This window comes from Brassica rapa, chromosome A07, assembly GCF_000309985.2.
Source record: "Brassica rapa cultivar Chiifu-401-42 chromosome A07, CAAS_Brap_v3.01, whole genome shotgun sequence".
Classification (NCBI taxonomy): Eukaryota; Viridiplantae; Streptophyta; class Magnoliopsida; order Brassicales; family Brassicaceae; genus Brassica; species Brassica rapa.
In genome coordinates this window covers 15,949,470-15,971,866 of record NC_024801.2, presented here as the reverse complement: position 1 = coordinate 15,971,866, position 22,397 = coordinate 15,949,470, and the positions used below count along the sequence as shown (strand labels likewise).

Genomic DNA, 22,397 nt, shown 5'->3' with positions numbered 1-22,397 from the left:
TCAAAAAAAAAATTTATAAAAAAGTTTGAATTTGAAAAAGTGTTTCAAACATTTTTTTTATTTTTTTATTTTTTTAACGATTTATTATATATATAAATAACAAAGGTATAAGAGTCTTTTGTCACTAATGAAGAAGATAATTTTGAAAATGTCTCATTAGTAGTGGTAAAAATGAAAAGGGATACCATGAAAATGGTAAAGATGCGATTTTCATAAACTATTTTGACTCTCCGTATAATTTTTTTTTTTGATATGTTTGGACTTTAGAGAAGCTTTAGTTGCTTAAAATCATAACGGGCTGATTGATAAAATGGGCTACGGCCCATACCTGGCTCACTCAATCTGCCTACCTGTTGTGTTCCTCGTCTCGTCTTCCTCAATTCTTTTCCTTCAGGAGAGAAACTAACAAAAAGAAAAAACCCTTTTCCTTTCCGAGCAAATCAAACACGCGATAGAGTTTCAGCATGATCAGCATTCTCGCTCAGGTTATCCTCTTCCATCCAAGATTTTAAAAGGAATCGATTTCTATCATTTCGAATCTATTGTAAATGTGTTGTTGACATTCGTATCTTCTTCGTGTGTATAAGGAGCGTCTTCTCGGCTTCACGCTGGGTAGCGCCTTGACAGGGTTCATCGTTCTCGAGCAGCGAAAACTCATCCATGAGTCCGTCGCCGATCGTAAATCTCAATCCGTCGATCAATCTCAGGTTATTTATCGTAATCAATTTTGAGTCGAGAATCTATTCCGTCTCAAATCTCAATTTGTGGATTGATGAGAATCTCGGTTCCGGTTAAGCAAACCGATTTTGGAATTGGAGAAGGCTGAATGTTGGTTACAGTTAATACATGAGGTTGCAATAGTAAGTTAGAAAAAACGTGGGATGTGTTTTGCAGGTGAGAGAAGGCATATTCGGGAAGAAATATCGGATGGAGTTTGCGTCTGTGTGGAACAAAGCTGTGGACCAGACCTTTGAACCTGCCATTCAATATCTTAGCTCTCGTAAATGGTAGAGAGACATGGATGGATACCAACATTACGTTTGCTCAAAAACTTTCCACAAGACTATTGTTCCCCCTGTTTCTCTACTTATTGCTGGTTATTCTTTTCAGTTGTCTTTGAATACACTAGTATTCCTGTTTTGCTCTACTTTTCTTGAGCAGAGTGTTGTTGTGTTTACTGAGCATATCTTTTGGTTTGTTATTTTGGCTGTTTGGCTTAATGATTTGCTGTGACTGTTCGTTCCTCCCATTGGTTTTGTGTTAGATTTGATTTATAATTTGGCAGGTTAATGAGGATCATAAACAGTCAAATAAAACTAGGAACAAGCAAATAATAATCTTGAATCTAAGCTATACGGTGGCTCTATCATGATATCAGCACAAAAGCCAGGCTGAAAAATAATTGGAAGGGTTCACATCGAGAGATGATCTTTACTGTGCTTGCGCAGTAGTCCAACATCTTTCAAGGAAAGTTGTGAGCCTGTGGATTACTCCAGTATCTCTGAAATTACTTTTAAGCTTTCAAACGCTCACTGTTAGGAATGGGTTGAAAGCTCTGGGTTCTGGCTTACACTTGAGGTTATGCTTATTGTTTGTGTTTGTTTTTGTGTCTTGGATCATTAACTGAAATGGTAGTTGATACTTTTTGCTAGCCTGTGATCATTTCTTGTTTTGATTCCCATTCCTACCAGTTCAGGGTTTGTCCTTATGTTTGAAGAAATAGCAAAAACTCAAACACGGTTTCTAACGGTCACGACATTAACTAAGAAAGCAGTAACTGAGGACAAAAACAGGAACAAGTACAAAAAAAGGAGTCCAAGTAGAATTAAGAATTGGTCTGAGGGAGCCTAGTATCATCTGCATGGTCGGACGAGCCAGGGAGAGAAACAGGAGGCGCGTGTCGATCACCCGGGAGACGTATAGCATCAGCTGAATCACGCGGTTTAAGCTCCAGATTCTCGCAGTTACAAATCTCGACCATGAAACCATCGGGGTCATTAAAGAAGAGCTGGTCGATAGCTGCGTCTTCCTGCTCACCGACCGTCCTCTTGATGTACTTCACATCCACTTCCTTGAGCCTCTTCTCCAAAGCTTCCATGTCTTCGCACTGGAACGAGATGTGGTTATCCATCGGGTCCAAATGGTCCGTGTTGGAAGGTAGCTTCTCTTCGTCTTTAGCCTGCACCAAATGGATCCCAACACCGTAGTTGAATAGCCACGCACCGTCGAAGTCTAGCGACGCGGGTCGCTCTGTCTCCACGAACCCTAACACTTTCGTGTAGAACTCGAGAGACTTTTTGACGTCTCTGCAAAGTCTTGATACATGGTTTAACGCCATCAATGGCGGCCTTGATTCGTCGCTTTTGTTCTTTTGCTCCATTAGATTTCGAGGGAAAAATGCTTCGTGTATTTAGAAAGAACTACCTTAATAGCGGGAGCGGTCGAGAGGGTTGAAAGAGGGACACGTGATGGGCGGCTGAATAGCGAGTTTGCACGTGTCAGCGAACATATGCTCACGTGTCACACTCTTCGGTTTCAGTTTAGAATTGTTTATGTTTTACTATTAGCAAAGCTTACCATCCGCTAAAGGATTTGATATGTTTTTGTTAATAATTATAAGATATTATCTTTTAAAAAATATATATTCCAGACTTTAGACCAATGTATCTGAGATCCGTAGCCATGGTTGCTTATACTCTCAACGGGATCTGACGATAGACAGTCGAATACTCTCCTATTAACCAATGGATATGGAAATCTAAATACAAGCTTCAAGAAAAGGTGAGGAAAAAACACACATATCAACTCAAAGTCTAGCTATATAATCTATCATAATTTCAGTTTAAAACACTAGAGGTTGGATGGAACTAGAATGGTTCACATCACCATGGCAAACGCAATTCCAAAGATGATCCCGACCACACCACCAGCTCCCGTTCCGCTTCTCGAACCAATTGACATTGTTGCTATCTCGCTTTTCTGTGCTTTTTCAGAAGCTCCTTGAACCTTTGCAGACACTGGGAGAGGCGAGCAGCCGGATTCAGCGCAAGGCTCTGAAGTTGCATCATGGTTTTGTGGTTTCGCGTGAAAGAAGTCAAATGCAGAAGGTGAAAACGCCACTGGGGTCTCATAAGCCAACCCGTGAGGAGCTCGGTCTTGCGCTAAGGCTATGTTTGTGATGATTAGAGAAGAGAAGAAGAAAACGAGGCAAGTCTGTGTATTCATTTTTCTCACTCAGCTTCAATTTGTTTGATAAAAAAATGTAGAAAGGCTATAGGTCGCTGAGCAGGTGGGGACTAGTTTGGTGTGTTTGTTGAGAGTTTGATATAATGTTTGGTATTTATAAGGTGATTGCGAAATGAAGTGGTTGTTGCTTGGGATTAGTTTTGGGTGGTGAAAAAGATAAGAAGAAATTTACAGTAGGGAACAATATGATTTCTCATGATATACCTTACCTTTTCCTACTTTTCTATGGTCCTACAATCTTTTGGTTTTCTTTTTTCTGTACCCAAAAAGGTCTCAAGATTTTTGTCAAAACCAATCTTGTTTTTGATCCCAAGATTCTTGTGTGTTGTGAAAACAGGCTGACTTTATGCTTTACATAAATTACTAATTAGAAATTATGAGATAATTTGGTGCCATGCATAAGATAATTAATTATTACCATTAGTTGGTAGCATCATCTTCTTTTTTAATTAAGGTATAATTAGTAAGTAGGAGCCATCATTAACCTTTGGCATCCTATAATTAAATTCAAGTTCTTCTTCCCTTCAAGGATCAGCAACAACGTTTTTGTTTAATTAATTCTAAATTTTATAAGCAGTGTTATATGAGTGAACGAGTGTAATAATAACACACCTGCCTTAGAACACAACATCCATCTCTTCTTTATATAATAGTGGCACAAGAGGGGTCAAGCATGCATCTCTTAGCTTCACGCCTTCAATTTTTGTTGTGAGTTTTGTGCACGAGATGGAGTCTTCTATCTTACGTTTATTTATTTAATTTGATTGGGGTTCTTACGAAAATTACATTTTTTCATGAAATAGAATATGTTCTCATGTGCTTCCTGAATGGTGAGCTTGTTCATTATTCATTGTTGAATATTTGCATTGATTACACGGTTTAGGCGTCCACCTATATGGTGTATAGGCGTTACACAATAATCAACCGTACCGTTTTCATGTTTTAAAGTGTTTCATGCGAATTTATATAGTTCAGACGTATAATAACGTTTAGACGGTTTTTTTTGCAGTCTATATAGACGCTAGGCAGATTTTAAACATTAATATTAGAAAACTAATTAATATTATATTTTACTAATGCTATTATTTAAACTAACTGTTACTTATCTTCTGTATTTATATGACTATATTAATTATATTAATTTTTTGATTTTTTTTTTAAATTTAGAAATTTATCATTTTAATATAGTTAGACATGTTTTAAGGTTTATACTTTGACACTATTTCATGCTAAACTATATTTTTATACATATAAATTATATGGGAAATATATTACGTTCATTGTTATAGAACTAGTGTGTATATATTAATTTATATTTATATTTTTTAAATATATCCAGTTTCTTTGTTTAAGTGTCCGCGTATGTGGGTAGGCACTAGAAATTTATTTGCCGCGTAACGAACGTTTAACGCGTTTTAGAATATTGTTCCACCGTATTATTTAAAATTTAAAGTTGATGTTTTATATTTTGAATGTAGAAATGTCATTTTCTTTCTCTAATTGACTTTAAGAAAATGAGATATAAAACTTGGCACATGCATGAGTTAAAAATAAACATTTTATTCATTTTTTTTAATATATGCATTTCAAGTAAAATTATTGTTTTAGAAAATATTCAGCAAATTTCTTGATCGTCATGATATTTTCATGTTATAGTTTTCTATTTCTATCATTTTTGTTTATGCGATCAGATTTGTATTTTTCCCTTGATCACTTTATATACATTTTATTATTGACTTGTCACTACTTGATATTGTCTCATAACTGGTCCTGGAGATGAAAGTAAGGATGAATTGTTTTCTACAGTTTCATGTGACCGGAGGGGAAGATTAAATTGGGTGTAGTTGCGTTTTTAATTGCTTCACATATATTGTCACGTGACTCTTCAGCTTGAATTGTTCACCGCTGCTTGTTTATTTGTTCACAGGATTTTCCCTCCTCATTAAAGTCGTTTTTTTTCAATTTTTTGTCGCTCATCGAATTATGGAGCACGATGTAGAATTGTTTTTTTTTTCCAGTATTTTCACTAAATAACTTAATTTGATATTTAACAAATGAAATATCTCATGAGCTAAAATGTTGGGTAATATTGCACAAGTAAACTATAAGCCGGTAAGAACTTTTTACGTGGAAAATCTCTAGATGTGAGAAGGAAAATCCGGGAACCTTAATACACTCAATGACTCAAAAATTCACTAATATAAATGGATATGAATATAACCACGTCCTCTCTAATCAACAACCTGAATAGATGTAGAAGCTTTAGCTAGAAAAAAATATCTCAAGTATAAAAACAACAAGAGAGCAACACAAGAGCTTCAAAACAAGCAGCCACAAAACGACTTCAGATTACAAGGATTCCGACAATCAAAATACCATATCCTATGATTCTGTTTGAAACTTCATAAAAGAATAAAATTTTCTTTTACTTCACTTTAAAAAGTTAAAAAATTTGAAATGATAATTAAACATTATCCCAAAATAAAATTTGAAATTTTATATATATTTTTTATATATGTTAAAAATGTAAATAATTAAAAGAGATTTATTAAAATAGAAATTATCACTTTAATTTTTTTAAAATATTAAAAAAAATCAAACGCCCTGAAAGTTTCCAAATAATTTTGATATTCGTAACAATAATTTTGGAAAAAAATACTCATATCTTAAATTTCTTTGGATTAGGTATAGTTTCATATCTGTTAAATCCTTAATCCAGTAAGCCTCTAATATTTCTTGCCAATATTGTTATAATTATTTTTTATTTTTAGAATCTATTTTATAATTTGTTGACTTTTATTGATTCATAATCATATAATCTTATCAGTTATGGTTTATCAGGTTCTTATTTTTTTCTATTTGATTATTTCACATATATTTTATTTCCGTTTTATAAGATTTTTTTTTTCATTTACAACGTATACTCTTGATTTTTAGCTATTTTGATATTTGTGATATTTACATATGCATATATGATATTCAGATATACATCATCTATATTATTAAAACTGAAGTACATTTGAGAGTTGTTTGGAAACTTTGATAGTATAAATGGGAATTGTTTGGAAACATGGATAGTAGTATAAATGAGAATTGTTTGGAAGCATGGATAACAGTAGAAAATAATACTTGCTTATCTTAATTGATTTTTTAAAAGATTTTTATTATATTGTTAATCAATTCTAACCCTTCATCTATTATATTTACTAAATAAGTTAATATCATTTATTACAGAAGTACAAAACAAAATTTATTTGTTTTCAATTTTTATTTTATCTTTTGCATTCATTTTTCTCAATTTTAATTATTTCTATACAAAATTCAAATCAAAATAATAATTTAAAATTAATTTATATAAATAATTGATTCAAATATATATATATATATATATTTAAAAAAAATTTACTAAAATATTTTCCAATAACCATTTAAAAAATATTTTCACTATATATAAGAAAAATACAATACATAACTTAATTAAAAACACCAACTTAAATTATGGTTTTTATATTTCATATTAAGTTTATAAATATAATATATGTGATTATTTATATGATGGTATGTATAAAATAATATTAATTATATGATTACTTATATTATGGTACATATAAAATATGATTAATTATATGATGACATATATATGATATATAATAGTGACATGAAAAACAAAACTTATTTGTTTTCAATTTTTTTATTTTATCTTTTACATTCATTTTCTCACTTTTTAACTATCTCATTAATTATATTTACTATAATATTTTGCCAGGATTATTTACATATTAACTATAATAATTCGACATATTTGAATGAAACCACTCTATTTGTGATAAGAATTCAAAATGGTTAACAATTTTTTTTATTTACTTATGTATCGGTTAGACATGGACATTCGGATAACTATTCAGCTACGAGTTATTTCTGTGGGTTATCATGCTTTTTGAGTTTTGAAACTAGACTTCATTTCGGTATTATAAATTTTCATGTGTGTTTCGAATCGGGTCCAGATGAATTCAGTCTTGATATATACAAACCTACAAATATCCAAAAACTAATGTATTTGACGCCGGTACAGATATTTGTATGAAAAGTAAGAATATTAACCGATTCAATTCGGGTATGTTGAATTCAAATTAAACTAAAAATAACCAAATAACCAAAAGTAATCATATTACTCTATTTGATTCAGGTTCGATTATGAGTCATAAAAATAAAATATCGATTTATAAGAAAGTAAAAATTAACACCCGCACGGGCGTGCGGGTCAATCTCTAGTTATGATTACGCTCACTTTGAATTTCTTTCAAACTTTTATTTATGTTGTATCATAAAATGACGAAAGCCATTATTCTTGCTATGTTTATGGTCATCCTTGTTTTAGGTTTATTTTTCACATCAACACATATAATATTTTCCATGTTTTTATATAGCACTTTTATCCCCACGTTGAGATTTTCAAAAACTGAAGTTATGTTTTGAATATTTATTTTAGGAATGGTAACAAAGGAAACGCAAGGAGAACAACTATGTCTTGATTATATAGTAGGAGAAGAAAGCTGCCAACCTCTGGTGTGTTTATTTCAGTGCGCTTTGAAGTGGAAATGGTTACATGAAACAGGCGAGTGTGCGAATGTAAGAGACAAGACAAAAGACAGGATAAAAGACAAAGCATGCGTCTGCACATTTAACTGCAGTTGATTTGTTCTGTCGACGACCTATTTCCACACCATAACTATCATATAGTAACAGATCCACACAAACTTTCAACCTCGTCATAATTAGACACAATTAAACTATCTCAACCTATTTCCACCCAATTTTAAAGATCGAAACTCGTTTCCACACAAAATTAAGAAATGATCTAAAATCCACACAAAACGGTTTACTGTTGGTTAATTAGGCTTTGAATAAAACGTTAACCAATAGTTAACCTAATTATACCAAAATGACCCGATTAGAAAGGGTAAACCGATATAAAGGATCAGTTAACCCAAATTTCGAATTAAACCCTCTAACCCGACCCGGAAACCCTAGAATTAAAAAAAAAAATCCCAAATCATGTATGTCGTTGTCTCTCTCGCGACGAAAAGAAGCGCCATTGAAACAGAAGATTAAGCCACGCCATCCCTACTCCGGTTGGTTCCAGCCGTCGAAACTGAAGAAACATGGTGAGTTCTACATCCCTACTCCGGTTGATCTCCCATTTGGCTTGAGTAATGACATCTTCCATTCTGTTAAAAACCTCTGTCTCTAACTTCATTTCAAACTCTGCAAACTTCTGTCTCTCTTCTTCTGCACGCTCATGAACAATTGTCTGCTCAAGTCTGCCTAATTGAATTTTCAATGCTTCTGCCTCATCAACCAACGCCTCATCAACCCATTTGTATGTGTGATTATCGTTACTCAGCTACAAACAAAGACATAAGGTCTGTCACTTTATACTTTTTGATTCTATTAACCCACACATGAACATGAACAATGGCGTTCATATAAAGGGTAAACTAACCCTTTTCTCAGCCGCAAATGCACATCGATAGTATCTCCTGTAAGGATTTGCTGTAGACTTGGACATCAACGACACCACCAATTCCCCACACCAACATCTCTTTGGCACACAAACGACCCTACCTCTTGCTCGACCGGCAGAGGTTCCACTCGAATTTCCAGATTCGTTACTCATCTTTTCTGGGTTTCTCACTCTGTTTTGTTCTCTTTTTTTTTTTGATTCTAGGGTTCCAAAAGGGAAAATCGATGTGGAGAAGACTAATAGTGGTTCGGGTCGGATACTATTCGATTTTAAGTTGGATCTTCGTCTGGGTCGCGTCGTACCAATATCAACCGATACCATCGGGTTTAATATCGGTTAACGTTATAAACCATCAAAACCAACCTCAATCTTCGTTTGTGTGGAAACGAGTTTCGATCTTTAAAATTGGGTGGAAATAAGTTGAGATAGTTTAATTGTGTCTAATTATGACGAGGTTGAAAGTTTGTATGGATCTGTTACTATATGATAGTTATGGTGTGGAAATAGGTCGTCGACCCTTTTTTTTTATAAGCCACAAACTATCATCAGTTATAACAATAAAATTACTTTTAGTATGTAAATCTGTCACGTCTCTCTCCAAATCTTCTGTTCCTCCCAGCCACAAATTTTAAGATTTAAAACATGTTGCCGGTGGTGTAAAAAAAGGGTTTTCTTTTTCTTTTATGCTGTCGTGATAAAAGAAACTAGTGAAACTAGTTTTCCTATTTTCTAGGGAAACTAGTTTCTGATTCATTTTACCTTTTTTTACTTAGAAACCAAAATCTCTTTTTTCTTGGTTTCTCACGAGCAAAAACCATAAAAGTATTTTTTAAAAATATTATTAATTTTAGATAAAATTGTAGTATATAAGACATACACTTATCATTCTGCAAAGCCCACAAAATAAACGTAAAACATCATCACTTTTCTAAGCAATTGGAGTTATATCTTCACTACTTATAGAAACAATTAAAATTTTATAAAGATAAGTTAATTTATTAATGTTTTAATCTTTGTACCATACATTTTATATAAAATTAATTAAAGTTGTATTTTACAAAAATGTCATTAATTAAAGTTGTTAACTAAAGCATAATATTTTGTCACACTTTAATTACTACTGTGTTTTAAAATATTTTCAATTAATATTAATGTAAAATATTTTAATAAAGTTTATTTTTTGCCATTGTTTTTAAAATATAATTAAATTTTACTTTATTCATAAAATATACTGTAACTATTATTATGTATTATACCATATGTGTAGACTTATATTTTCCGCAATTGTAGAAATATTGTTAATTTTTGTTAATTTTTAATTTAAATTTGTAAATATTATTTATCAATAATTATTTAATTCTAAAGTTTTACACAAAAAATTATTGCATATAGAGTTAAATTCTACACATAGAATTAAATTTTTAAGTTTATGTTTACAACACAATAATATTTTTTGTGTTTGCTGTTTATTTATTTTAAAATAAGCTTATGTGTGTTTTGATAAGGATATTTTATATTTACTATGTCCAGATTAAATATTTTACTATTAATAATTTTTTTCATTTTATTGCTTTAAAAGCCAAAACCAAAAACTAAAAACCAAAATCTAAAGTCACCATTCATGTTTTTCAAAAAACCAAAATCTACTGCAAAATCTAAAATCCAAAAACCAAAATCTAAAATCTAAAAACCAAAAACTAAAAACTAAAAACCAAAATCTAAAATCTAGAAACCACACAAACAATCATCACCTAAATTAACTAAATTGAATGAGCCAAACCCAAGAAGCAAAAGTAGTGAGACATGAATACTGGCTTTGATTGGTGACATGTGGTAGAGTTGATTAAGTTTGAGTTAAGCTTGTAACTCAAAAATGTTACCAATCATGCATTAAATCTAAGTTTTTGATTTTAAGTTTGATTTAAGATGTATTGTAGTTGAGTTACAATTTTGACTTAAACCCTTTATAAAAATGCTAACTCAAAACATAAACCTACATCAACCAAAATTCCATGTTTTAGAAGTTGAATTACAAATTTAATTGATAGTTTTAAAAAAAATAAACATTTTACAAAAAGTGAAAAACGTGGTGGTATCACGTCACTTTGAAACCCAAAAGCTCAAGGTCTATTTTCTTCTGTCAACTTCTTCTTGATTGCAAAAAAAATTTCATTTTCACTTGCAAAATGGTATTATAAATTTTCATGTTTTTATTATTGATATTATAATAAATATTATTAGTAGTTATTATAATATTTAGAAAATAATATATACAGAAAATTAATTTTCAAAATTTTATACTTATTTAAAATAAATTTTATTTTTATTTTTATTTATTTTAAAAATAGCTTAATAAGAAAAATTATATTTTTCTGTTTATATATTCAATTCTTTTATTCGGAACTCATATTGCAACTGATACATCAAAAATGTTACCAGTCATAAGTTTTAATAAAATGATAATTTTTATTTTTAGTGCAAAACTTACCACATAAACTTACAGTTTTTACCACATATTTTTTACTACAAGTTACATCAAACAACAAATCATATTATAATTCAACTCTAATACTAGTCACCAGTCGGAGCCACTGTAATTGGTTTTCGGTTTTCACTATTAAGGCCCATACAAAGTAGGGAGCCCAACGGGTCACTAAGCGGGTCAAATATATCCGACTAAAAATCTGGATCAGTTGTTGGTGATGAAACGTGAATCATATTCTCAATGGACGACAACGCGACTTGCCGCTGGAGGAGACCGTTTTAATCTCCTCTCAGCTCTCTCTTCCCTGAAAGGATTCCTCCGCAATGGCGACTTCAGATTCGAGCTCCTCTCCTTCTTCTTCCGGCACCGATTTCGCCGATCCGAACCCTAGCTCCGATCCCGATACGAGCTCCGATCGCGTTCAAAGTCTGTTAGAGTCGCTGAATTTGTCTCAGCCAAGCGAAGTCTCCGACGGAAGCCACACCGATTTTACCGGCGATGATGATGATGATGATGATGATGAGGAGGAGGAGGTTGTACCGGCCAACGGTTCTTCAGTGCGTGAAGAGGAAGTAGTGGTTGAAATGGAGGCGGGGGAGGAGCCGCCGAGTCCGACGAGCAGCGGATACGATGGGGAGAGAGGGAGCAGCGGCGGCGAGGGTGGTGAGATTCGGGAAGGCAATGCGGATGAAGCCGCGTGGTTGCCTGGGAAACGCCACGTGGAGGAGGTGAGTTTGAATTGATGTAGTAGCTTAGCTTAGCTCGGTTCAATAACAGTCCAAGCAGAGCATTTGCAGCTCAATCAATGTTTTATGATCGGAAGCTTCTTTGCAGGACGATGGTTCCATGTCATGGAGAAAGAGGAAGAAACATTTCTTCATTTTGAGTCACTCCGGCAAGCCCATTTATTCCAGGTTTTTCCTTCCTTCTTTTTTTTTTTTTTTAAATTCGTTACTCTCTCTTCTTGAACTTTCTCTTTTTTATTATTATCTTTCAGATACGGAGATGAACATAAGCTTGCTGGCTTTTCAGCTACTCTTCAAGCTATTATTTCTTTTGTTGAGAACGGGTACAATTATTATTGTTATTTTTTATTTTTTGTCTTTATGGTTTCATGCCTAACCTATTGTTTCTTCAGTGGCGACCGTGTCAATTTAGTCAAGGCAGGAAAACACCAGGTATTTATAACTCCTTGCGTAATCAATTTTTTATTGTTAGGCGGTAGTGTCTGTATTAGCTTAGGTGTATAGAGTTCAATGGGAATGTATAAATAAGTGAAGAATTTCTTTTTTATCCTTTGAATTTTGTTGTCTTTTCTAGTCCGAATGAGTGGAATGCTCATTCCGTTTCTTTCAGCATATATGGTTTGATTTGAACAAAATGTTTTGTTCAGTTATGTTATTATTGTTATTGAGAGTAAGTCATGTGTATGGATGGTCAAATTCAGGTTGTCTTTCTGGTGAAGGGGCCAATATACCTGGTCTGCATCAGCTGTACAGATGAAACGTATGAATATTTAAGGGGGCAGCTGGATCTTCTATATGGTCAGGTAACATCTGATTTCTGCTGCTCTGTTTCCTTTGTTTTAAAACTTTCTCGTGTTGAAATGATGAAATGTAATGTTACTGATGCAGATGATACTCATTTTAACAAATTCAATAGACAGATGTTTTGAGAAGAATGCGAAGTTCGACATGGCACCCTTGCTTGGAGGGACAGATGCTGTCTTCTCATCTCTTGTCCATTCGTTTAACTGGTTGGTTTGTCTCTGAGTTATTATAAGTCAAATTCCTTTCACATTATTATCAAAGTATATACTACGATGTCTATGTTAACTGTTAAGCATACAAGCCTCTAAGATTTATTAGAATGCTGCGAGTCTGTTTATTGTCCTTTCCAAATCTATAAAACTGTCCGCCGCTAAGCTTTAGGTAGAAACAGTTCTAACAATATTGGAGATGATTTTTTAAAAAATTTTTAGGAATCCAGCTACGTTTCTTCATGCCTACACTTGTCTTCCCCTTCCGTATGCGTTAAGGCAAGCTACGGGGACAATATTGCAAGATGTTTGCGCGTCTAGTGTATTGTTTGCACTACTAATGTACAGACACAAGGTAGAAGCCCTTGTCCAACAGATCAAAATATTTCAGCCTGTAAAGGCCATCATAGTTGATGACTGTGTTTTAACTTGCAGGTTATCAGTCTTGCTGGTGCACAGAAAGCATCTCTCCATCCAGATGACTTGCTACTACTCTCAAACTTCATCATGTCATCAGAATCATTCAGGCAAGTGCTAAATGTTCTGTCCATATACCCACAGTGAACCAAACATTTGTTTCATCTCACTACTTCTCTGGTAGCAGGACATCAGAATCTTTCTCGCCAATCTGCCTACCAAGATACAACCCTCATGCGTTTTTGCATGCCTATGTGCACTTCTTCGACGTGAGTCACATTTTAATACTTGTAATATGTATAGAGCTTTCCAAACTCATCGAACAGTAGTGATATATCAACGTAACATAACTGTAATGTAGGATGATACATATGTAATTTTGCTTACCACACGTTCAGAGGCCTTCCATCATCTCAAAGATTGCAGGTACAAATCGCTTTCATACTTGAATATATTTGTGACTGTATTGAAGTCCACAAACTTGTATGTGTTAGGATTCGCATTGAGGCTGTTCTTCTTAAGTCAAATATTCTAGGCACGGTTCAAAGATCAATCGCGGAAGGTGGAATGCGGGTTGAGGATTTGCCAATAGACCGCCTGCTTCGACAGAAACAATCATCTTCTTCTAATCAGAGACAAGATACAGGTGTATCCTTGGGAACAGGAGGTCCCTTTGGACTTTGGCATTTCATGTACCGGAGTATATATTTAGATCAGTACGTTTCATCCGAGTTCTCACCTCCAGTAACTAGCCACAGACAACAGAAAAGGTAAAGTCATGATTCTCACATGGGATTATTACGCTAACCAAATTGTAAAATATTTGAAATGAAGAAGTTACTGATGTGGTTATGTCGCAGTCTATATCGAGCATACCAGAAAGTCTATGCTTCAATGCATGAGAAGGGATTGGGACCCCACAAAACTCAATATAGACGAGATGAAAATTACAGTAAGTATGAATTTCAACAAAAATACGAAAAATCTTCTTGCTGCGAACTGACAAAAAGTTTTTTTTGTTGTGATGATTTCAGCTCTTCTATGTTGGGTCACACCAGATTTTGAACTCTATGCAGCTTTTGACCCACTTGCAGACAAGGTGAGATATTTTTTAGCTTTGAATACTCAAAAACAAATTGCTAAATGCCATGAGAAACTTGCAAAATGGGATCGTTATGACATCGATAGGGCTTTGCTTGTTTCTAATGATGAATTTGTGTGGCAGGCGATGGCGATAAAGATATGCAATCAGGTTTGCCAGAGGGTAAAAGATGTGGAAAATGAAGTGTTCTTGCAAGGAGCTAGCCCTTTCTCTTGGTGATACATTACTTTTTAACTCTTTTAATAGATATATGTACTTCAGATCTTTCTACTATTATGTCACATAATTACCAAATCTTGTACTAGCGTATCACTTTCCTTTGTTTCTTAAATAAGTATAAGGCAATAATTTAAGTTTGTCGGTGTGTTGTACCCTATTGCCTTTTGAGAAAGCTATTTACCTTTCTTCTGTAAGCTGTGAGCTCTTTATTGTTGTTATTAATCAGATTGAATAGTCAGACTTGATAATTATAAAGACATCAACTAGTTCTTTTCAAAAGCCTTCTCAGGTTTTGATAGAACGATGGATACTGGAGTTGGTAGAGAAGTGTGGTACTGGTACAATAAAAATCATTCTCAGGTTACAGGTTTTCAAAAGCATTCTCAGGTTTTCAAAAGCATTCTCAGGTTTTCAAAAGCATTCTCAGGTTTTCAAAAACCTGTACTGGTACGATACAGGTTTTCAAAAGCATTCTCAGGTTATGAATGAAAATCGCAACTACTGGTACAATAAACTACTGGTTCAATAGATACATACCGGTACTACTGGCCCACTATCGCTAGACTATGTTATGTGGTTTCAGATTTAAATACCCATCAATTTCAATATGTTATCTTATATAGTTTACATAATATTACGTCCTAAAGTTCCAAGATAATAAAAAAGTTTATTTTACTGTTTTACTGACAAATACCAACATCTCTCTTAACTTGCTGGAGAACCAATTATGGAGAGTCTAACAAACTATGTTCATCCCCAAATTTTTTTCAAGTGTTTTATTCGACTTGTTTTAAAATATGTTCGTACGAGACTTAACTCTTAAAGCGAATCCAAAAAGATCGAGATAAATGCACTTGAATTTGTTTTATCTTCTCTAGACATTACGGATGAAGGAGGGTTAATATAGTGTTCCAATTAAATGCTCTACATAAATGCCCCTCTTTTTAATTACTACTCCAAGGTAAACATATAGTTACACCTTAATTACCAACGAAATAGATTAACTAATTCGTCATTAAGTAGGTAATAAAAGGGTGACGAATGGGAGTGTTAGAGCATATTTAATGTAAAACTTCATTTTTTCTTTTAAAATGGAATAAAAGTGTAAATAGTGTAAAATTGTTTTAATCTTATTCTATTTCTCATTTCATAATGGAGTGATGAACAAACAAATAGATTACTTTATTTATGGAGTAAATTTTATTATGAAATGAGATATGGAATTGGGTTTAAACATTCTTTACTCCATATTCACTTTTACTCCATTTTAGAGAAAAAAATGGAGTAGGAATAGAGATGCCCTTGCTCTTCGCTTTTTTTTTCTTTCCAATGTTTTTGTTCTGAAGAGCAGTGGTTGGTTCGGTTCCCATTGGAAATTAATTGACCCTCTCTCTTACTATATTTACCCCATTTTTCTCTAAAAGCCCAATGATTAATATACATGAACATGACAGTATCATTGACATATTTGTTCTTTCTAATGGAACACAAAAAGTTAACTGTCTTCTCTCTTCCATTTCTATTTAAGTCATTTTAATTTTAAATTTTATACTATCTCATTTCGTTGACAAAGAACAGTCAACGTTAAATCGATTTAATTGTTAACATTTAGTGCTTCTTGAACGGATCGGTCAACAAAAATGAAGTTTAAATATATAATTTTAAGAAATTTAATGTTAAATAAAGATCAGAATTTTTAGTGAACTTTTTCTCTTTTAAAATAAATAAATAATTTTTTTACTAAATTACTTCTTTAAAAACTGTTCTTCCATCAATTATTTTATTTTTTTTTGTAAAAATCTTCCATCAATTATTATAACAAATATTTATCTAAAGACACTAGTTTCCAGATGACCGAGTACATGAGGCATCAACACAACTTAAGACACTATTAAAATAGTTTGTCTTCTTGATTTTTTTTTTTTTTGAAAATTGGTTATATTATCTTGTAAGCTTAATATAACTATTTTTTAAAATCATAATTAAAAAGAAAATTATGTTCAAATCACGGCAGTAAAAAAGGACTAGTAAGTACAAAGTTATGAGGTAGACTAGTGGTGATGTGGTGAACGAGTCAAACTTCATCAAACTTTACGAGAAACTAAATGAAAAAATCAAATCAAATAAAAAAGTTAACCTTGGTCACTAAGCTTAACCATGGTCCATGGCGATAAATCCAACTTTCTCTTAACTCTAGTACTTATTACGAGACTGCCCCTTAACTCTCTAAACGAAATAGGCTTTTTGGTAGTTTCACGGCTTGTCATTTGCTGCACGGTTGCACCCATTGACCTGTGTGGGCATATTTCGAAACTAGATCAGAAGCTAACATTATTCTATAGAGGTGTGTGTAAACATATTGATTCAATATACGAGAAAAATAAGGCAGGCAATACTTTTTAGGTTTGCAGCTATTTTTTTTAATTAAAATTGTCAAAAATTGTCGGCAAATCCTACACGGAAATAGATTCTCATAGAGTCAAAGACATAAAACGAATCAAAATGTTCCAACAACAATTTGTAGTGCTAGTGCTAGTTGAACCAAACAAGTTAAATTCAACCGAACTAAACACAATTCAAAGATATTTTTTTTTCTGTTAAGTTTTAATAAAAATTCTATATAATAATTAAAAATTATTATGGTCTACACAAGTATATAGATATCTATACTATTATTTGCGAAGTAAATTTTTGGAATCGAGCTCTCACGTTAAAAGTTAGAGAGGTTAATATCTATAATACCCTTAACGAATTTTATATATAATTAATTATATAACCAAAAACGTATTTTTATTAATAATATTAACTTTTTTTAAAATAAGATAAGTCTTATATATTGTGTTGTTATATCTTAAAACATATTTTTCAATTATAAAATTTAAAAATAAACTATAAAACAATTATAATAAATTCAGTGGTTAAAGTCAATGTTATCTTTAATAAATTTTAATTAATTATTATACTATTATTTGCAAAGTAAATTTTTGGAATCGAGCTCTCACGTTAAAAGTTAGAGAGCTTAATATCTATAATACCCTTAATGAATTTTATATATTAATTATATAACCAAAAACGAATTTTTATTAATAATATTAACTTTTTTAAAAAATAAGATAAGTCTTATATATTGTGTTGTTATCTTAAAACATATTTTTCAATTATAAAATTTAAAAATAAACTATAAAACAATTATATTAAATTCAGTGGTTAAAGTCAATGTTATCTTTAATAAATTTTAATTAAACATATATATTTAATTAGATTTTTGTCATATATATATATATATGTTTGATTTAATTTTTTTGAAAACATAAATAATAAGTTATTATGATGGTTTTTGAATTAATAAAAAATAAACTAATAAATATTTGTTAAACGATTAAGCCCGCATATGCGGGCAAGACACCTAGTTGTAACATGTAGAAGAAAAAGATAGGAAAATATAAAAATATAAAATTTGTGAAAATAATTTTTGATCAGACACGTCACAATTCACAAGCAAAAAAAGACAAAAAGAAATGAAAAGCAAAATAATAGCAATAATAAAGAAAATGGAATATTCTTTTACTTATAATTCAATATATTATATATTTACCAAAAATATCAAAATTGATATAAAATATAAAATGTGAAAATATCTATATCATATTCAAAATTTTGGCAAACCTTATACAACCGGAAATAACCGGCGGTCTAATTTAATCACCCTATTAACAATTTGTAACTGATTTTAAAACCTGGGACTTGTAGAATTCCAACCTAACAACAAATCTAAAACCATTAGATAAGTGAGGATCTAAGAACATATATTTATTTCGTATATTCAGGACCAAAACAAAATATTTTCGTATATTCAGGTAACATGCTTTTTTGAGTAGTGTACAGCCCCTAATCTGAGATACATAAAAAAAAAGAGAAAAATACAGAAAATATAATATAGATATATATCACATCCATGCAGACTAACGTTCAGTTGACTACCAGCAAATAAAGCAGATAATAAATTCTCCATTAATTACCTTTCATTTAAAACAAAAAACCCCACTCACACCTCTCTCTCTCTCTCCTCCCTTCCTTCCCCCTTCTCCCTCTGCAAAAACCCTAACTTTTCCTCCGATTTCGCCTTCTTCAATCTCCATCCCAGCCATTTCGCTTACCAAGCACAAACCCAGCTCGGGACTTTCAACGATTGGAAGAAGAAGAAGCCGAATCATGGAAACGAACCCCTAAAAATCGAAGCTTTGATTGATTGATCTACAGTAGTTTCCAAATTTGGAAAAAAATGTACAAGAATCAGCTGCAGGAGCTTGCGCAGAGGAGCTGCTTCAACCTCCCTTCGTACACTTGCCTAAGAGAAGGTCCAGACCACGCGCCGCGGTTCAAGGCCACCGTTAACTTCAACGGCGAGATCTTCGAGAGTCCTCACTACTGTTCCACTCTCCGTCAGGCTGAGCACTCCGCCGCTGAAGTCGCTCTCGGTGCCCTCTCTAATCGCGGCCCTTCTCACTCCCTCGCCGCCAGGATCTTGGTTTGTGATTTGGGATCCAAAGTTTTAATCTTTTGTTCTGTATTTGAGAGATAGATCCAAAGTTTGAATCTTGTTTGTTCCTGTAGGATGAGACGGGTGTGTACAAGAACCTGTTGCAGGAAATAGCTCAAAGAGTGGGAGCTCCTCTGCCGCGTTACACCACCTTCAGGTCTGGTCTTGGGCACCAGCCTGTGTTTACTGGCACTGTGGAGTTAGCTGGCATCACGTTCACCGGAGATCAGGCTAAGAACAAGAAGCAAGCAGAGAAGAACGCTGCTATGGCTGCTTGGTCTTCCCTTAAACAATGTCAGTCCTTCCTCCTCACTTGATTTCTATATGGGTTTTTTACTTAATTTACATTGTTTTGTTAACAGTGGCGAAAGAAGCTTCAAGCGCAATGCCTGAGGGTGAGAACATTGACGAGCTAGAGCAGGTGATTATAGCAAGAGCCTTGATAAACTATCGTATCAAGGAAAATATTGGGACGGGAAGCTCCTCGAGTGCGCCGGTTCCGTTTGCGAAGAGGTTCTTCATGCAGAGCCCTAGACCAACGAGTCCACAGCCTTGTCGTGCAGCCACGTCGAGAATCTTGCCTTTTATTTGCCCGCAGCCTTCTTCTAGAAGCAGATCAGTGTCAGCAGCTTCTGTTGAAAGAGCCATAGCGTCAGCTTTGGAAAACCGCAACTACCGACCTCAGCAGAGATTTGCAACTCCTGGAACAGCAGCAGCTCCTCCGTATGTTCCGGTGAGGCATTTAAGATCGACTTGCCACCGTGGCATGGCTCCACCGGTGACGATGAGAACCTCTGTACCGGTCTTCTCTGCACCACCTCCAAGGCCTCCTCCACCTTCTGCAAACACTCAGCAGCAGATTCCTTCTGTGTATGTCCCATCCATGATGCGTGCTGCGCCCGTGAGAATCGCGCCACCTGTCACAATCAGAACGGCTGCGCCTGTGTTTGCTTCTTTACCCGTTAGAAAAGTGAATATCCAAAACCCTCCCAAGTCCATGACTAAAGTAGATGAAACGAAGGTTCAAGAAAAAGAGGAAAGAACAACTCTTGTCTTGCCTGATAGTCTAGAAACTGAAGAAGAAGGAAGTGCTAAACCAGTTTCAAAGAGTGCAAAGGAAACAGAGAGAGGAGGAGTGAAAGGAGAACAGGAAACAGCGAGAGAGCGACTGGAGAATCTCAAGATCTGATAATGTATCTGCAAGATTGTAACGTTAGTAAGGATTTGTATTATATATTGTTGGGAGTTTTGTGGCTTGTCGATCTTTGGATTCTAGATTTGTAATCTGTCTCACTTCCTTATTAAGTCTGTTTGTGTCTCTTCTTTTCATTTTGTTGTTTTCACTTTTCTGATAAATCATCTAGTTGTTACAGATGCATCAAGTTCACAACTATGACAAGGTTGTTTAATCCGCAACCGTTGCTTAGTAAGTTTCTTTGTCAGTGTTACAACAACAAAACAAACAAGGTCGGTCTTACAAAACAATTCCCAAAAAAGAAAGAAGAAAAAACCAGTCACTATATGTACACAGGGGTGGAAACCGATCTTGTGTTCAGTCTAGTCTTTTTTAATTTCAACGGGATGATGAAGCGAGAGACCAGAAGTTGAAGAGAAAAGAAGGGAGAGCAGCAAACCAGCTAATGAAGGCTAATGCAGTTGATGTTTCAAACTGAACACAGTGGTTTGCCGAGCAGCTATTCAGATCGTTGTCTATCAGAACCGTTATCCCTGCTGATGCACACGCTGCTGCAAATGTCATCGTCGATGTCACCTGCCAAAAAAGAAATGGAATTGTTCATCCATCTTTTCTTTTAATATAGGGTAGGCTGAATGAGTAGAGCAATCTCTCACCCCATCACCAATTGCAAACAAGCTAACGAGACGACGGTTCTGTAGGGAACGCTTGACCATAATGGCATAGACATCAACTGTGGCTAGTGCAAGACTCCACAAGCTCTGCAGGATAGTGGCTGCAACTAGATAGCTGATGATACAGACCAATAAAAAACAGTAAGCCACCTTTAGAATAAAATCACAAAACCATATGCTTTACTCATCACATGAATCCCGGGGCCGGTCCTAGACAAAACCGAATGAAACTAAGGTCATAGGCCCTAAAAAAACTTTTTCAAGTCCCCAAATTTGTAAAAAAAAAAAAGTTCTAGTTGAAATCTTAATATTTATGAACCATACAAATATAAACTACATTGACTCGATATATATTACCGCATCACATTATATGTCCAAAAGCTTAATGCTATTACAAACATTCAGATATATATCTGGACTCTAGGGAAAAGTCACGGAGGGAACTTACTTAAACCACCGACAGACACCACGATCCAAAACATATAATTATAGTCATTGATATAATGAGACTGACTCCTAGCAACGTTAGAAACATCACAAAGACAGCTCATCTAGTTTATAACCTTATGATGATAATATAAACAGAGGATAAAATTATATGTGGTATAAAATTGAATGAAGTACCAGAAGGCGGAAACGGAAGGGAAATCGTTGGTAGAGGCCATGACGGAGAGGGAAGCAGCTGCGAAGAAGAATTGGAAGAAACGAAGTGTGAGGCCGAGTAACGTTGCAGGCATCCCTTGTATATCTTCCATCCTCACACGTGGCGCTTGTGTAGCTTCTGGAGCTGCTGCTGCAGGAGGAGGAGCTTCCACCGGGTGGACCGATGCACTGCTCACACTCATTTGCTTGCCCTCTTTCCAATAATCCTCAAAATCTAATTTCCAAAGAGGTACAACTTTACTTTTGTGGATTTGATTAAGAGATTTATGTGATACCTGAGAGAGAGAGAGAGAAGGAATGGGTGCAAACCCTAAGATAACACAACACGTTGGATGGGTGGAAGAATGAGATGGTGGAAAAGTAAAGGTTTATGCCTTTTTTTTCTTCTTTTCTTTTTGAACAACAAGCAAGTAGCTTATGCCATAGTGAGGTGAGTTATTTGACTTATTTCTTGTCCTGCTGTTTTGAACCCGAACTAGACTTGACCAATCTTTTCGGTCTTTAGCTTTTTGTTCGGTTCATTGATACATTTTCAGACTTGATTCAGTTATTAGTCCGGTTTGGCAATTGCTT

At 34.0% G+C, this 22,397-nt stretch overlaps 6 protein-coding genes and 1 long non-coding RNA gene across 8 annotated transcripts; 3 read left to right on the top strand and 4 right to left on the bottom strand.

The window, feature by feature from the left end:
* Positions 1-287: 287 nt before the first annotated feature.
* On the top strand, positions 288-1,249 carry LOC103829740. Its single transcript, XM_009105438.3, has 3 exons — positions 288-485; positions 588-707; positions 895-1,249. Exons 1-3 carry the CDS (start codon positions 465-467, stop codon positions 1,009-1,011), a joined length of 258 nt encoding a protein of 85 aa, XP_009103686.1. The 5' UTR covers positions 288-464; the 3' UTR covers positions 1,012-1,249.
* A 471-nt stretch (positions 1,250-1,720) lies between these two features.
* On the bottom strand, positions 1,721-2,429 carry LOC103829741. Its single transcript, XM_009105439.3, has one exon. The coding sequence runs from the start codon at positions 2,378-2,380 to the stop codon at positions 1,826-1,828; it is 555 nt and encodes a 184-aa protein (XP_009103687.1). The 5' UTR covers positions 2,381-2,429; the 3' UTR covers positions 1,721-1,825.
* Positions 2,430-2,707: 278 nt separating this feature from the next.
* Positions 2,708-3,417, bottom strand: LOC103829739. Its single transcript, XM_009105437.3, has one exon. It carries the CDS (start codon positions 3,223-3,225, stop codon positions 2,878-2,880), a length of 348 nt encoding a protein of 115 aa, XP_009103685.1. The 5' UTR covers positions 3,226-3,417; the 3' UTR covers positions 2,708-2,877.
* A 3,523-nt stretch (positions 3,418-6,940) lies between these two features.
* LOC117126679 lies at positions 6,941-11,237 on the bottom strand. Its single transcript, XR_004449390.1, has 2 exons — positions 9,287-11,237; positions 6,941-7,947 (listed from the first exon to the last, which is right to left on the bottom strand). It is a non-coding gene; the product is annotated as an uncharacterized LOC117126679 (long non-coding RNA).
* Positions 11,238-11,467: 230 nt separating this feature from the next.
* LOC103829738 (vacuolar fusion protein MON1 homolog) lies at positions 11,468-14,995 on the top strand. 2 transcript variants are annotated; one of them, XM_009105436.3, is made up of 14 exons: positions 11,470-11,983; positions 12,090-12,169; positions 12,253-12,324; positions 12,394-12,433; positions 12,703-12,804; positions 12,890-13,011; positions 13,237-13,369; positions 13,450-13,541; positions 13,619-13,700; positions 13,793-13,857; positions 13,926-14,201; positions 14,292-14,383; positions 14,466-14,530; positions 14,657-14,995. In XM_009105436.3, exons 1-14 carry the CDS (start codon positions 11,579-11,581, stop codon positions 14,750-14,752), a joined length of 1,722 nt encoding a protein of 573 aa, XP_009103684.1. In that variant the 5' UTR covers positions 11,470-11,578; the 3' UTR covers positions 14,753-14,995. The 2 variants fall into 2 exon arrangements, with proteins under 2 accessions (XP_033131349.1, XP_009103684.1); XM_033275458.1 differs by having other exon boundaries at positions 11,468-11,983; positions 12,253-12,433.
* Positions 14,996-18,752: 3,757 nt separating this feature from the next.
* Positions 18,753-20,670, top strand: LOC103829737 (double-stranded RNA-binding protein 2). The gene is made up of 3 exons (XM_009105435.3): positions 18,753-19,280; positions 19,367-19,586; positions 19,655-20,670. Exons 1-3 carry the CDS (start codon positions 19,035-19,037, stop codon positions 20,479-20,481), a joined length of 1,293 nt encoding a protein of 430 aa, XP_009103683.1. The 5' UTR covers positions 18,753-19,034; the 3' UTR covers positions 20,482-20,670.
* Positions 20,671-20,690: 20 nt separating this feature from the next.
* LOC103829736 (CASP-like protein 5A2) lies at positions 20,691-22,335 on the bottom strand. Its single transcript, XM_009105434.3, has 4 exons — positions 22,134-22,335; positions 21,786-22,038; positions 21,144-21,276; positions 20,691-21,063 (listed from the first exon to the last, which is right to left on the bottom strand). The coding sequence occupies exons 2-4, from the start codon at positions 22,004-22,006 to the stop codon at positions 20,866-20,868; spliced, it is 552 nt and encodes a 183-aa protein (XP_009103682.1). The 5' UTR covers positions 22,007-22,038; positions 22,134-22,335; the 3' UTR covers positions 20,691-20,865.
* Between the last annotated feature and the right edge of the window lie 62 nt (positions 22,336-22,397).

Coding starts and splice junctions, on each gene's coding strand:
- LOC103829740 (XM_009105438.3), top strand. CDS start 465: ATGATCAGCATTCTCGCTCAG. Junction 486..587: donor TGATCAGCATTCTCGCTCAG/GTTATCCTCTTC, acceptor CGTGTGTATAAG/GAGCGTCTTCTCGGCTTCAC. Junction 708..894: donor AATCCGTCGATCAATCTCAG/GTTATTTATCGT, acceptor TGTGTTTTGCAG/GTGAGAGAAGGCATATTCGG.
- LOC103829739 (XM_009105437.3), bottom strand. CDS start 3,225: ATGAATACACAGACTTGCCTCGTTTTCTTCTTCTCTTCTCTAATCATC.
- LOC103829736 (XM_009105434.3), bottom strand. CDS start 22,006: ATGAGTGTGAGCAGTGCATCGGTCCACCCGGTGGAAGCTCCTCCTCCT. Junction 21,277..21,785: donor CCTTCCGTTTCCGCCTTCTG/GTACTTCATTCA, acceptor CTGTATCATCAG/CTATCTAGTTGCAGCCACTA. Junction 21,064..21,143: donor TGTTTGCAATTGGTGATGGG/GTGAGAGATTGC, acceptor CTTTTTTGGCAG/GTGACATCGACGATGACATT.
- LOC103829738 (XM_033275458.1), top strand. CDS start 11,579: ATGGCGACTTCAGATTCGAGCTCCTCTCCTTCTTCTTCCGGCACCGAT. Junction 13,701..13,792: donor CCTATGTGCACTTCTTCGAC/GTGAGTCACATT, acceptor ACTGTAATGTAG/GATGATACATATGTAATTTT. Junction 14,384..14,465: donor TAGACGAGATGAAAATTACA/GTAAGTATGAAT, acceptor TGATGATTTCAG/CTCTTCTATGTTGGGTCACA.
- LOC103829737 (XM_009105435.3), top strand. CDS start 19,035: ATGTACAAGAATCAGCTGCAGGAGCTTGCGCAGAGGAGCTGCTTCAAC. Junction 19,281..19,366: donor CCCTCGCCGCCAGGATCTTG/GTTTGTGATTTG, acceptor TTGTTCCTGTAG/GATGAGACGGGTGTGTACAA. Junction 19,587..19,654: donor TTGGTCTTCCCTTAAACAAT/GTCAGTCCTTCC, acceptor TTTTGTTAACAG/TGGCGAAAGAAGCTTCAAGC.
- LOC103829741 (XM_009105439.3), bottom strand. CDS start 2,380: ATGGAGCAAAAGAACAAAAGCGACGAATCAAGGCCGCCATTGATGGCG.